At 36.7% G+C, this 15,771-nt stretch overlaps 1 protein-coding gene across 2 annotated transcripts in view; it reads left to right on the top strand.

Annotated features, from left to right (window-relative positions):
• Positions 1-15,751, top strand: part of EIF4G3 (eukaryotic translation initiation factor 4 gamma, 3) — a 196,929-nt gene extending 181,178 nt beyond the window's left edge. For both annotated transcript variants that reach the window (XM_008590706.1, XM_008590701.1), the window contains 4 exons: positions 6,193-6,339; positions 10,744-10,825; positions 12,733-12,879; positions 15,299-15,751. In XM_008590706.1, the coding sequence (XP_008588928.1) occupies positions 6,193-6,339; positions 10,744-10,825; positions 12,733-12,879; positions 15,299-15,480 (558 nt within the window). In that variant the 3' untranslated portion in view covers positions 15,481-15,751. The remainder of the gene's footprint in view (positions 1-6,192; positions 6,340-10,743; positions 10,826-12,732; positions 12,880-15,298) is intronic.
• The last annotated feature ends 20 nt before the right edge of the window (positions 15,752-15,771 follow it).

Below are 15,771 nucleotides of genomic sequence, written 5' to 3'. Positions count from 1 at the left end.
CCTTTCAGCATTGGACAGACAGAGTAACCATTACTCTTTCAGTGGGAGAGAAGAAATCTAGGGTTATCAGTGGTGGGAGGGGGGAGGGAGAGGGAGATAGAGATTGGACGTGGGGCATAAAGAATACAATTTGTAACAATGTACATACTACTAATATTGATTTGATCAACATATGTCAACATTGAACCCCCAAAATATGTATAATCAATTATGATTCAATTAAAAAAAAGAGAAGGAAATAATAGAAATCAATGAAACAGCAAACAACACAGAAAAGTCATTGAATGGAGTCAAAAGCTAATTTTTTGAGAAGGTAAAATTGATAAATCTCTGGCCAGACTGATCAGGAAAAAAATTAAAAAGAGAAGGCACAAATTACCAATATCATGAATGAAAGAGGTGACATCATTGCAGATTCTGTACATAAAAAAATTGGATAAGTAAATTTTGTAAATTTATGCCAATAAGTACCTCAACCTAGTTGAAATGAACAAATTTCTTGAAAGATACAAACTACTAGAGCCACTCAAGAAGATAATAATCTAAATATCTTTTAAAGAAATTGAAGTTGTAGTTAAAAATGTTCCCACAAGGAAATCGCCAGGCCTCAGTGGTTTCACAGGTGAATTCTACTGAACATTTAAAGAAGAAATAATAGCAATTCAGCAAAAAAATTCTATACCAATTCTAGAAAACTGAAGAGGGGAGACTACTTCCCTACTCATTCTATGAGACCACTATTACTCTGATATCAAAACCAAACAAAAGACATTTCAAGAAAACTATAGACCAATATTCCTCATTAACATAGAGAAATATTTCTCAACAAAATTTTTGAAAATCAAATCTAACAATATATGCAAAGCAATATATACATCATAATAAGGTAGGATTTATTCCAAGAATGTAAGTTTCGTTTAATATTCAAAAATTGATATATGGTTGTAGGGAAGACGGTGGAATAGGTAGCTCTAGGAGTCAGTCTCTCTACTAAAACAACTATTGAACTGGCAGGATCTGTTAGAATCAACTGTTTTGGAATTGTGGAGTCTAGTCAACATATGCAATATTAACACCAGGGTTGGTGAAAAAAATCTGGTAAATTTCAGTAAATTTCGGGATTTTGCATAAAGCCTACCAACCCTCACCCAGCCCTCTGGCAGACAGCCAGGGAGATGGCAGCACATTGTTTCTGGTGCAGCTAACTCGTGCCAGATTGAGCAACAAGGACCTTCTTCTCTAAGGATGGGAGTTTTCTCTATTGTTCTCCTTGGCAGTTGACTGAGGGACCAATATGTGGGGGGAGGAAGGACAGGGGAGAGGGCGTTGTTTCAACCCCTTCAGGCTGAAAGCAGCACCTTGGGCTGTGAAAAGCATAGAATACCTTCCTGTCTGCCCTCTCTCCCTCCCTACTTTCTCTCTCTGTCTGCCCTACCCTTCTTTTCTTCCCTCTCCCACTTTCTCTCCCTCTGCATCTTTCTTTTCTTGTTGGAGCCAAGCATTCAATGAAATATCAGTAAGGTCCCTGGCTGACCATGGAAATAATAAGACAGAGACTTAGACTGCAGGGCCACACATAATAAGCAATATAGTCCTTGAAAAATAGTTAGGAAAAGTCACTAAGCAGACAAATGACTGTATCTCTCAACAGACAACATCAGCAATCCCCAGGGAAAGGAGAGGATCTGATGTCCAGAGTTTTTATTACAATACAATACATTACATTACAATATTCAAATTGTTTAGTTCTCAAGAAAATTATAAAGCATACAAATGAATAAGTAAGTATGGCTCATTCACAGGGGAAGAAAAGGAACTGACAGAAAAGTCCCTGAGCAAGCCCAAATGTTGAACGTACTAGACAAAGATTTTAATTTTTTTTTTTTTTTTTAAAGATGACTGGTAAGGGGATCTTAGCCCTTGACTTGGTGTTGTCAGCACCACGCTCTCCCAAGTGAGCGAACCGGCCATCCCTATATGGGATCTGAACCCGTGGCCTTGGTGTTATCAGCACTGCACTCTGCTGAGTGAGCCACGGGCCAGCCCAAAGATTTTAAATTAACTGTCTTAAATATGCTCATCAGAAGAAATGATAAAGAAATACCATGATTTATAAGAATGAATATACTAATAATAAATTTAAAAAAAATTTTTTTAATTTAAACTTAAAAAAATATATGCTTAGATTGCTGAAGGAAACCTTGGATGAAGAACTAAAGGAAATCAAGAGAATGATATATGAACAGATAGGGAAAGGAATGAAATAGAAATTCTGGGGCTGAAAAAGTTATAATAGTTGAAATAAAAAATTAACTAGAAGGGGTTCAACAACAAATTTGAGCAGCAGAAGAATGAATTAGCAGACTTAAAAATGGGGAAATTGAAATTGCTCAGTCTGAGGAGCAGAAAGCAAATAAAATCAAGAAAAATGAACAGAACCTAATGTACCTGTGGGACACCATGAAACATACCAGCATATACATAATGGACTGTCAGAAGAAGAGAGAAAGGGGCATAAAAAATATTTGAAGAAATAATGACTGAAATATTCCCAAATTTGGTGATAGACATGAATCTACATATCCAGGAATCTCAATGAATTCCAAGCAGAATAAACTCACAGAGATCTACACCAAGACATACCCGGGGTCTTCAAAAAGTACATGGAAAATACACATTATGGAAAAACTAAGAATGGATTTAAAAAAAATTTTTACACCAATATAAATTCATACTAACTTGTTACAACATGTCTGAACAGGATCTAGTTTGAGGCAATAAGAAAAATAAGACATCAGTTTGAAAAGAGCCCCTTCAAGTAACATGAATTTTACAAAAATTGAAGCAAGAACAGATATCAAATTTATTGGTGAAGCTTGGGTAGAAGACTGGTGAAATTATCGGTACTATATGAAAAGCTTATGGGGATAGTGCCCAAAAGAAATCAGCAGTTTACAAATGGACGACTTGTTTTAAGAACAGACAAGATGATGTTGAAGATGAAGCCCACAGTGGCAGACCATCAATGTCAATTTGCAAGAAAAAAATTAATCTCATTCATGCCCTAATGGAAGAGAACCAATGATTGGCAGCAGAAACAGTAGCCACAGACATCTCAATTGGTTCAGCAAGTGGGATCAAGATCCTGAAATATCTCTATGAAGAATTGTAAAAGGAGATGACAAATGACTTTACCAGTACGATCTTGAATACAAAGCACGATCTTGAATACAAAGCACAATCAAAGCCGTGGCTACCAAGAGGTGGAAGTGTTACAGTCTAAGCAAGAGCAGACCAGACAAAAGCAAATGTCACGGCAATAGTTTTTTGAGATGCTTAAGGTATTTTGCTTGTTGACTTTCTGGAAGGCCAAAGAATGATAACATCTGCTTATTATGAGAGTGTTTGGAGAAAGTTAGCCAAAGCTATAGCAGTAAAATGCTCAGGAAAGCTTCACCAGAGAGTCTTTCTCCACTCCAACAGTGCTCCTGCACATTCCTCTGATCAAACAAGGGCAATTCTGTGTGTATTTCAATGGGAAATTATTTGGGCATACACCTTACAGTCCTGATTTGCCTTCTTTTGACTTCTTTTTGTTTCCTAATCTTAAAAAAATCTTTAAAAGGCACGCCCCCCGCTTTTCTTCCAGTTAATAATGTAAAAAGATTGTATTGACATGGTTGAATTGCCAGGACCCTCAGTTCTTTAGGGATCAACTGAATGGCTGGTATCATCACTTACAAAAGTGTCTTGACCTTGATGGAGCTCATGTTAGGAAAGTTTATATTTTTTATTGTATCTTTTAATTCCATTTTTCCACAAACTTTTCAAACTCCCCTCATATATGACAAAGAGAAAGAAAAAAATCTTGAAAACAGCAAGAGAGAAGTGGCTCCTCACACAGGGGGTCCTCAATAAGATTAACAGCCGGTTTCTCATCAGAAACCATGGAGGTCACAAGGCAGTGGGACTGTATATTTAAAGTCCTGAAAGAAAAAAACTGTCAACTGAGAATACTAGATCTGGCAAAATTTCCTTCAAAAATGAAGGAGAAATTAAGATATTTTCAGATTATAAAAAAGCCAAGTATAGGGGTTGACTGGTTAGCTCTGTTGGTTAGAGTGCAGCCTTGTAACACCAAGGTCACGGGTTCGGATCCCTATTCCAGCCAGCTGCCAAAAAAATAAAAAAGATAAAAAGCCAAGTGAGTCTACTTCCCTACAAGAAATGCTAAAGGCAGTCCTTCAAGCTGAAAGAAAAGGACACTAGACAGGAACTCAAAGCCAGATGAAGAAATAAATATCTCTGGTAAAGGTAAGTATATAGGTAAATATAGAATCTAGTATTATTATGTTTTTGATTCGTAACTCCTCTTTTTATTTCCTATATGATTAAAAAGACACATGCATAAAATAATAATTATAGATCTATGTTAATAGACACACAATGTGTAAAGATACAGTTATGACAATAATAGCTTAAAGGTGGTTCTTCATATACTTGCTATATGACTTAGCAATTCCAGTTCCAGGTATATATCCAAGAGAAATGAAAACATGTGGCACCCTGCTCTGAAGTCAAATAAGCCTGATTTCAGATTCCAGTTTTCTACCACTTAATAATCGACTTTAAGCAAATAACTTGATTTCTCTAAGCCTCAGACTTCTCACCTATAAAATGCTAATAATGCCTATCTTGTAAAGTTTTTGTGGTGATTCAATAAGGTGTTTTCAAAGCACTGAGCTCAGACAGGTACTCAATAAATTGTGGTGGTGTTATTATGGTGTAATTGTTTAAAATGTAGTTAGAAAAATGAAGTTCCAAAACACTTGACCTTCTATATACTGACTTTTGGCTTTATCACAAAATAAATGGTTTGATGCCCTTTCTCTGGGATTCTTGAAGCATTCTGAAAGAGGTAGTGGTGAATTCATCCATAAATTCAAAGCCCAGGTATTAGGAAGATCACATAACTTGTACAGAAAGACAGAGGTTCTGAGATACAAATATTTCTCCCCAGTGATCAGTATAATCTTTACAGCTCACCACTAGCTCCTTTAGCAGTGGTAAAGCCTTTCATTTCCAAATTTTTATGTCATTTTATTTTATTAATGGACAACGTACTTTATTTTGTTATTGTAGTTAATTGCTCTCAGACAAATTATTTCTGTAGGCTTGGAGTAGGTTAAACAGGCATTCTGTGTAGGTATTCTAACACTTTGGGGCACTAAAATTAATTTGGAAAATATTTCAAGATTATGAAAAATTTATTGCCTTTTCTTAAAAGAGCTTATTGCCTTCATCTTGTGCTTTTGTGTGTATATTAGAGCATGAGGGATGGGATATTTATTTTACCAACACTGAATCAGAAAAAGTGTTTGCTGTATTGAACCAGGTTTCTGAATCCTTATAGGGAAATATTTAGTGATGATACATATGTGGTAGAAACAAAACAGTGGGATGAAAAACACAGAACTCAAGACAGTGGCTTTCACTTTCTGCATCAGGGGTAGGGTATAGGAACATATCAGAGTCTCTGAAGATCCTGGAGAAAACCTTATATAAATAATTTTTAATGTTTTAGTTTTTATGGTTTTTGCATAGAGAAACTGCATAAAGCAAGGCATACCTACTTAGCTCATTGCCTTATACCCTTAAAAATTACCAATAATTTTGATTATAGATTTTTTTTAACTACTTATCTAAGAGTTAAACAGTTGTAGCGTCATTTTTCACAATTGGATTCAGAATGGTCAAGAAGTGTTTGAAGGACTTAACAAAGCCAAGACTATAGAGTACTAACAGCTGCTTTGTGGTGATAGTAATATTAAACCATAGGTTACAGAAATAGAATTAAATTATAACATTTCGTACGGCTTCAACCCCACCTTAAAGAGCTATGTCACAGCTCAGAGCAAGATTGAAGCTGAAAATGACTTGAAGTAAGCATGGCCAGAGAGATAATTGCAGGAGATTTGTCTGCTTGTTTTCTAAGGAGAATCAGAGACACACAGTATGAGAAGTTGGAGAAATATTTAGTAGAATAATGGAGTGATAGTCTTTCAAACCTACAAATATAAAATAACTTCTGATCATTTTGATCCCATGTGAAATAGAAGATATACCCATGATTTCGTTTTCATCTAAGGATAATAATATTGCATTATATTAATGTTTAATATTTTGTTTCAGAAATTGGACTTTCTGGAATCTGACAGTTCCTGTTCCTCCCAAGCACTTTCAAAGAAAGAACTCTCCGCTGAAGAGCTATATAAGCGACTCGAGAAACTCATTATTGAGGACAAAGCAAATGATGAACAGATATTTGACTGGGTAGAGGTATAAAGACCATGTCACCCTTCCTCATATCTGCAAGAAAGATTCTTGTGGGGTCCTCTTAATTCAAATACCTATCCTTTCACTTTGTAGGAGTTTTTAACCTTAGCAAAGTTAGTTTTTATTTTAACACGTTTGTATATTTGAAACACTAAGGCTATTTTTATGACTTGCAGTTTTTTATAAAGTCAAGTAAAAATACTCAGAATATAAGCCATTTCTCTGGGTCTCTCTTTAGTTTAGGATACACTCTATATTTTAATCATTAAAAAATGAATGTTTCTAAATATTCTCACATTTAAATAGTATCCTAGCTAAACTTAGCAATATGTATTATTATGAAATGTGTTGGCTTATGTCTTCATATTAATGGCCCCTTCTGAAAATTTTATACTTTATATTGTGCTGTGGAGTTTATGCTAATCGTGTCTGTTTTTAATCTTCTGCTTTATTCCTTTAAATAGTAATTCTTGTTTATGAAAGTATGTTTTATTTATGCACATTTTTCTTGCAATCATAGAATAATTTGAAAGTAAGCTATGAAGAACTAGTCTAATCTTCTCCCTCTTTTATAAATGCTCTTTTGTAGCCCTTCTAAAGAGTGTTGTTTCTTTAACCACTTCCAGGTACTGAGAAATAATGAAGCATCTAATGATTTGATTTTTTTTTTTTTTACCTATTTTTTTCCCCATGTCTATACAAGATAGTAAGTCTGTTGTCCCACCTTAGTGGGAATCTTTTAAATAATTTTAATAGCCTGCCATTGTATCCCTGTCTTCTTTCTAGGCTCTTTTCATCCTTTCTTGAAATCTTAGTATCCAGACCCTTGTCTGGTTGCTGTTATCCAAACATAGCCTGGATTTTAAACATCCCTCTCAAAGTGACATGTGCAAACTGAGCATGATCACCAGATCGGTGTATGTTCAACAGTGTAGTTCAGGTGGTATGTTGCATTTTTTATTTTTGGACTCTGTGCTTCTGGCAGTCTTCTTAAATTAGATACCTTTTTTAGTCTGTGGGTTCTGACTGGATCATAAAATATGCTTGCCATCATTTTCACTTTGCATCATCCTTTAATTTCATTAATATACCAATTTCGTCCTCATCAAAATTATGGGTAAAATGTGAATGGGTAGGACCAAATACAAGGCAGCATACCTTCAGGAGCCAGCCCCCACCCCTGTCCCTGTGGACCTGTTTATTATTTCACATTACTGTCTAGTTTACCTTTTCACTTTACCCTCTAGGAGATATCTGTCAGATAATTTGTCGAATGCCTTGCTGAAGTTCAGAGAATTTGTTTGAACTCCATATAGTAATCAAATCAGAAAGAAAGGGTTAGTTTAGCATGACTTGTTTTTCATGAATTTATTTCTCCCTCTTAGTGTAACTGCCTCTTTCCTAAAACTATTAAACCATTTTTATATTAGTTTGTTCTAGGATTTAGCATAGAATCAGCATCAGACTTTCTGGTTTGTTATTGACATCATATACCTGCTTTCTGTTTTGGAAGGCAGGACATTCTTTGCATATTTAACATCATTCTCTTTCTCCATGATTTTTCATAGGTCATTATTTCATCAGTTTGGTTTTTTATTTTCTCATGTATTACAAAATGATACTTTTACCTCTTCATCCATGTTGGGCTTTATTTCTTTATATGAATATTTATTCTGCGTAGTTTGTACCAAAAATTTATTCTCCTTAAAAATAAGACAAAGGATAAATTTTACTGAATGTAAATTCTACCTAATAAAGATGACTTTAAAAATCAAAAAAAGTCTCACTGGTAAGAAAAAGAAACAAAAAAAATTAAAATTTAAAAATTTTAAAAAGGAGAGAAAAGATAAAAACATAATAGTAGCTGAGCTCACAATTCATATAGACATTTGTTGCTCTATGTCTAATACCAGTATTTTGTAAATCTGACTTTGCTTATCTATCGTAAGTAGCAAGTCCACCTTCCTTCCTGTTCTTGCCCTTTTTTGTTAACATCTTTGCTTAATCTATACTTTAGTCTTGACATTTTTCTTCAGGTCTGTTCTACTCATGAATACTAATGAGAATTATAATATTTGGCTCTTTGGTAGAAGAAATATGTAATTTCTTTATAACAGAAGAAACAGTCAAATGCTTTGGAAGTGGTATTTGTTATTTAATTACCCTTAGCTCATTTGTCTTTTTTTCTCAGACTATGCTTGAAGTCTAATCCTTTGGGAATTTCAAGTAATATTCAGTGCTTGAAATAGCTCTGTCAACTTGTTTATTAAGTATTGATGAGCCAGAAAGTAATGGTGTTATTCTCTCATTTGAACAATTCAAAAATAATTGTTCAGACTTTGCAGAAGTAACTTCTTTGGGGCTAGTCCAGCCTGGCTTCAGCCTAAATGAGGTGTTTTTAAAGATGTACAAAGCAGCAACTGGCTACAGCACATAAATCATCATGAATCCTTCCATGTGTGGTTCTTGGTGACACCCCTCCCACACCATCACCTTAGTTGTCAGCACTGGCACCACGTTTCTGTTCTGTGGAAAAAATTGGTAATGAAGCTCTAACTAGAACAGAGTCTTCCATGTGCTCTGCAGGTATCTCACAAAGCTGGCCATTGGACTTGTTAACCACTCTTAACTCGTTCTCAAGGGACGACCAGTTCCTCCCAAGTGATGTTTGAGATTAGGTATTCAACAAAGAGAGAGCTTCTGGTTAGGGCCGGCCCGGTGGCGCACTGCTACAGTGCGCCGCTTGGGAAGCGCGGCAGCACTCCCGCCGAGGGTTCGGATCCCACATACAGACCGGCCGCTCACTGGCTGAGCGAGGTGCGGGGGCAACACCGAGGGTTGCGATCCCGTTGCCGGTCCCGGTCCGGTACGGGTGCAATACGGGCGCGACACTGAGGGTTGCGATCCGTTGCCGGTCACGAAAAAAGACAAAAAAGGAAAAAAAAAAAAGAGAGAGCTTCTGGTTAATCTACTACCTCAGTTCTAAAATTCATCAACTTTAAACTGATCTCTAAATATTTTTGAAATTCTTAGCTTTCTAACACAGAAGTTTATAATGACAGCTTTAATTTTTCCTGGCCAGTCATTTTAAGACTGGCCCTTTCAGTGGGAACTATCATGCTATGCTATTAAAGGAAGCTGAGACAAGCATTAATTCTGTTCATAGGCATAAGTATGAATACTTGGACAAGTATTTTAAACACCTACCTAGAAAATGTCTCCTTTTGTTTATCTCCTCCTTTTACTACTCATCTGGTTAAGTACAGTGTTGAGTAGCAATAAGATCATAAGAGAAATAAACTAAAAATAAAGTTAATGACCCATTTACTCTAATTAACATCTCTAAATGCATTTTTTCTTGCCATTCTTAGAAAGGAGTTACAATTTTCTCACCACCTGAATGGTTTATTGGAGGTTAATCTCGAGCAATGCCTCAAATGCACTTTAAAATTAAAATGAAAAAGCAGTGTTGGCAAATGAAAGAATAATAGTTGCACACTACTGAGAAAGTAGTTTTTAAAATACACTGAAGTTGTGATGTAGTTGTTCCTTTAAATAACTATTTTGACCACAAAATAACATTGTGTTATTTATTTATTTATTTATTTATTTATTTATTTATTTGTCTTTTTTCATGTCCGGCAATGGATCGCAACCCTCAGTGTCACGCCCGTACCGGACCGGGACCGGCAACGGAATCACAACCCTCGGTGTTGCGGCCGCACCTCGCTCAGCCAGTGAGCAGGAACCGGTCTGTATGTGGGATCCGAACCCTCGGCGGGAGCGCCGCTGCGCTCCCAAGAGGTGCACTGTAGCAGTGCGCCACCGGGCTGGCCCGAGGATCGATCATCTTAATATGGATTATTTATTGAGGAAGAAAAACGTTTTTTTTTCTTTTCCTTTTTGTCTTTTTTCGTGACCGGCAACCCTCAGTGTTGCGCCCGTACCAGACCGGGACCGGCAACAGGATCGCAACCCTCGGTGTTGCGGCCGCACCTTGCTCAGCCAGTGAGCGGGAACCGGTCTGTATGTGGGATCCGAACCCTCTGCGGGAGCGCCGCTGCGCTCCCAAGTGGTGCACTGTAGCAGTGCGCCACCGGGCTGGCCCAAGAAAAACGTTTTTAAATGGTTGTACTTCAAAATGTACATAGTTCATAAACACTATATAATTGAAAATTAGTTTGGCTACTGCCAGTTCTATGTGAAATGTTGTAAGTAGCATTATTTAGTTTTCAGGGAGCTTTCCATTGCCTATCCTACCTCCTTATTCAATTATTTAAAAACTATTTTTCAATGAGTCATGTTTAATTTTTGCGAGAATGTGCAAAAACCTGCCTTTGGTGCTAGGTAAACCCTGGTTTGGTGTGCTAGGGTACCTTTAACTGTTCCATTTCTTTTTGACTTCAGGCTAACCTAGATGAAAGCCAGATGAGTTCACCTACATTCCTTAGAGCTTTAATGACAGCCGTTTGTAAAGCAGCTATTATAGGTAAGTGACATTTCTGAAGGTAGCTCTTAACATCTGAAATCCCTATTATGTCACCTACTGATTACGTGGTATGTTGTCTTCAAAACTTGCCCTAAAAAGCTCAGTTTCTGTGCAAATAGGTGCCCTTTCTGCCTATGGAGAACCCAGATCTGAGCAGTTACTGCATGCCTTGTGTTCTTCAATTAAGGAGAAAATTACCGCATGCTGCTTGGGTTGTTTTTCACTATGTTGTTCGTAGCTTTTTCTTACCTTTTCACTTTCAACATTCAAGGTTTCCTCCTCCTTCCATTCGTGAGTTACAACAAACAGGTTGAATATTCTTAATCTAATATCAATGGAAGGCTATTCTCATCAGAAAAGCCATTTTATATAAATACATATGTGAGGAAAGAAAATACCAACAGTTTCTCCTGCTCTGTGTAGGCTTTATATAATATGACAATTTTATTGAATGTTTATGAATTACATAAATGGGATAGGATTAGGATTGGTAGAAACTCTTAACTATTCCAAGCCACATACAGTATTTAACAATATTTAATGAGGACATATACTTAGCCTCAGATAGAAATCCACATTTCTGTTACTGAAGTGAGGGGAAAAAAATCTGTCAGCTCAAAAGTTGTCCCAGAATTTCAGGTCTGCCTTTGTCATTTTAGAAGACAGCTTCCTGCCACTTAAATTTAGTTTCAGAACTAATTTTCTGTCAGATTATTTTTTTTTTCCAATTTTAGTTCTTTAATGAGGTAAATAGCCAACTATGTAGAAAGTCTTTATAAAAAATTTTAAAAATTGGGCTGGCCGGTTAGCTCAGTTTGGTTAGAGTGCAGTGTTATAACACCAAAGTCAAGAGTTCAGATCCTTGGGCCGGCCTGGTGGCGCAATGGAGAGTGCGCCGCTTGGGAGCGCAGCGGCGCTCCCGCCGAGGGTTCAGATCCCATGTGGAGACACGTTCCAGCTCACTGGCTGAGCGCGGTGCGGGAGCAACACCAAGGGTTGCGATCCTGTTACCGGTCAGTAAAAAAGACAAAAAGGAAAAAAAAAAGAGTTCAGATCCTTGTACCAGCCAGCCACCCCAAAAAATTTTTAAAAATTATTTCAAGTATCTGTGGAACCGTAAGACTTTAGTGTTTTAAAATCAAAAGCTGCTTTTAAAAACAAAATTGTGTCCTAATAACTTGCCGAGAATATAAAACCTTATGCTTCTTGGCACTGAGAATGCCTGAGGATACTTTCCTCAGCCCCTTTTTATCATGCCCTTTCCTCAAAGCCTAGATCAGTTATGTTGTTTGCCACTATCACAATTAATTTTATCTTCCTAGTAATACTTAAATGCCCATTCATTTACCCTTCTGAAAAGATTTGCATTAACTTATCACTTCAATTTCCTATTTTATTGTGTTTTTTAAGTATTCACTTGAATTCATATTTTATTTTTTTATTATTAATATCATTTTTGATTAACAAATTGTATACATTTATGGGGTGCACTGTGATGTTTTGATATATGTATAACTATGTGGAATGATTAAATCAAGCTAGTTAACATATCCATTAGTTCAATTGCCTGTCAGTTTCTATGGTGAGCCATTTGATTAATGTTGCTTTTGTAGTTTGTCATAAACTTCTGTCATGTTCCCATTCTTTCATTATAATTAATGATAAATAAGTGGGTGTACTACTCTTGAGGGGAAGTAGCACTCAAAATGCATCCCCCCCTCCGTGTTTTATATTTTTGAGAGAATGTCCATTAAAAATTTCATATCATTTTGGATTTCGAAATCTTTGCCTTGGACCCCCTTGCCTCCTCTTTCCTTACAGGGTCTTATGGGTCCTATCAGAAAATTAAAAATGGGTCTGTGTGTTAACTTCTTAAATGTAATGCCTGCTTCTTCTGTCACCTCTAGCTGACTGTTCTACCTTCAGAGTGGACACTGCTGTTATCAAGCAGAGAGTGCCAATCTTACTCAAGTACCTAGATTCAGATACAGAGAAGGAACTGCAAGCACTTTATGCACTACAAGCATCAATAGTAAAACTTGATCAACCTGCCAGTAAGTTTACCTCATGTTACAGTTCACCCAACCAATGGGTGAGATTTATCCAGGCCAAGACTTCAGATAGGATTTGGGGTTTGAAGAATCATTAGTAACAAAAACTCAGATAACCAACAGTTTTAATAAATCTGAATTTTTTACATAAATACGAGAAAATGGCAACAAGAAAACTGTAGAGATTTTTTGTTTTGTTTTGTTTTGGGCGGCTGGCCAAAATGAGTATTAGAGATCTAATACTCATTCTAGGGCGTGTCTTATAAAACTTTCTGCAATGATAGAAATATACCTGTACCATCCAGTATGGTAACCATGAGTCACATGTGGCAGTTGTGCACTTAAATGTGGCTATATTGTGACTGAGGAACTGAACTTTTCATTTTATTTTATTTTATTTAAATAGCCACCATGTGGCTAGTGGCTATCATACTGAACAATGCTGGTATAAGGCATGAAAATGGTTTAATGGTCTTGTAGATGATGCTCTTCAGAATCCTCAGACACCCAACAAAGACCTTAAGTTTAGTAACCATGATGTATTGACTATGGCATTTTAGAATAGTTTTCAGTTAAAGGTTATGATTAATTCTTGGCTAACCAGACAAAGAAGGTAACTGGCACACCCATGTCATTGTGGTATGAGTGAATTAGTGAATTCTATTAAATCTTGAAAATGCAGTTGAAATTTGTGAAATTTGAAAAAGTACACGCCTTTTTTAGAGACAGCTAAAGCAGATCTTTGGTATTTCCCTAGGTTGTAGCTTTCCTGGTGCTGGCAAGTCCCTCTAGGAGATAAAGGAAAAGATAGAAACAAATTATCCTCAGAATGTAACAGAGGAAACATCAAAGTCTGAATCAGAGAAATTAATCTAATTTTGTTTTCTTTCTCTGAGTATGTTTGAAAGGACATTTAACATCATGCTTCCTTATTTCTATTCTTATAAGAAGTGAACGCTAACTTTTTTTTTTTTCCTTTTTGTCTTTTTTCGTGTCCGGCAATGGATTGCAACCCTCAGTGTTGCGCCCGTACCGGACCGGGACTGGCAACAGGATCACAACCCTCCGTGTCGCACCCGCACCTCGCTCAGCCAGTGAGCGGGAACCGGTCTGTATGTGGGATCCGAACCCTCGGCGGGAGCGCCACTGTGCTCACAAGCGGCGCAGTGTAGCAGTGCGCCACCGGGCCGGCCCCGTGAACACTAACTTTTTAAGTGAGATAGTTAAGTGATTGAATGAAATTGATCCTGTGTTCTCAGCCAGTCAAGTTAAAGTATCCAGCCGACCCTGTGGCTCACTCGGGAGAGTGCGGCACTGGGAGCACGGAGGCCATGGGTTCGGATCCTATATAGGGATGGCCGGTGCCCTCACTGGCTGAGCGCGGCGTGGGCGACACCAAGCCAAGGGTTGCGATCCCCTTACTGATCAAAAAAACAATTTAAAGTATCTGTCATAATTATCAGCTACAGTAATCCCTGGAGAAATGTTTAATTCTAAATTTACCACCAATAGAATTCTGGCTATTTGCTTCCATTTCCCCTTAGGCCAATTGGAGTTTAGAGAATGAAGTGTTAGCTTAACTAATGTAATTACAAAGATTTAGCTAAAGAAAAATTTTAATATGACTTATTTTAAACCTAATATTTATTAGCATTTATTGTTTATTCCACTGCTTCCGTCCATTAATATGAGTGGTCAGAGAGCTGACTATAAATGAATTTTAAAAGTTCATAGTGAAGGAAGTTTTTTTTTTTTTTTAAAGAATACTATATATAAAACCCTTTTGGGGGGGCTTAATAATCTCTTCCAATGTTCTCTCTTTTTTGAACAATAATATAAAGCTAAGTTTCCACTGTGAGAGCAAAACAGAGAATTAAAATTACTCAGTTTGGATATTTAAAATAACAAATAACTATAGTTTTACTAGATAAAATCCAGAGGAGATAGTTTTTGCCCATGTTTTCCATATGAATGATTATTCTTTTCATTTTTAAAATACAACATTACATGGGGGGAAAGTATATCGTACCTTTTTCCCCCAAAAATTTATAAAAATAGAACTGTAAATTTTCAAATGATGGAGAAATGTATAAAGAAGAAAGTAAGAAATTACACTTTAATTTTTAGTGTTTAGGTTGAGAACTACATAATATGAAACCCCTTCACCAGTGTCAGGAAATAGTTCAAATTGAATAAAATAATAGGAATAAAAAATAATTTAGACTGCTTAACTCTTTTTTTCCTCCTTTTAAGACAAACTGTTGTGCTATTATATTATCAAGAACAAGTATGATGAATTGTCACTGATGCTTTTTTTCTGGGGGAATTCATGTGTATTCATTCATTCACTGCTTTGAAATACATGCTTTTTCTCACAACTACACTGCCCCCAAACTAATGGTTTATTTTCACCCCTTTGCAGATTTGCTACGGATGTTTTTTGATTGTCTATATGATGAGGAGGTGATCTCTGAGGATGCCTTCTACAAATGGGAGAGCAGCAAGGACCCTGCAGAGCAGAATGGGAAGGGCGTGGCCCTGAAATCTGTCACGGCGTTCTTCACGTGGCTGCGGGAAGCAGAAGAGGAGTCTGAGGATAACTAAAACTTCAAATACACGAAACGAAACAAAAGAAACAATTTAAGTATTTTTTTAAAAAGTTTCACGTCTTCGCCAATCACAGTGCAGCAAGGCCAATTCTCGCAGAAACCCCCATGTATGCACGAGTGGGAGAGGGGAAAGAGAAAAAAGGTGATCATGGAGGAAAAAGGTACTGGAAAAAAGTAAACTTCAAACCTGAGGGCGGGAGCACTAAAACCAAAATACATGTATTATTTATAGAAAATATTTTCTGTTTTAATCTTTTCTTTTTAAACAAGGACTTATACTTAAAAA

The sequence above is a fragment of the Galeopterus variegatus genome, unplaced genomic scaffold (assembly GCF_000696425.1).
Source record: "Galeopterus variegatus unplaced genomic scaffold, G_variegatus-3.0.2 Scaffold142, whole genome shotgun sequence".
NCBI classification, from domain to species: Eukaryota; Metazoa; Chordata; class Mammalia; order Dermoptera; family Cynocephalidae; genus Galeopterus; species Galeopterus variegatus.
This window is presented reverse-complemented; position numbering and strand designations above follow the sequence as displayed.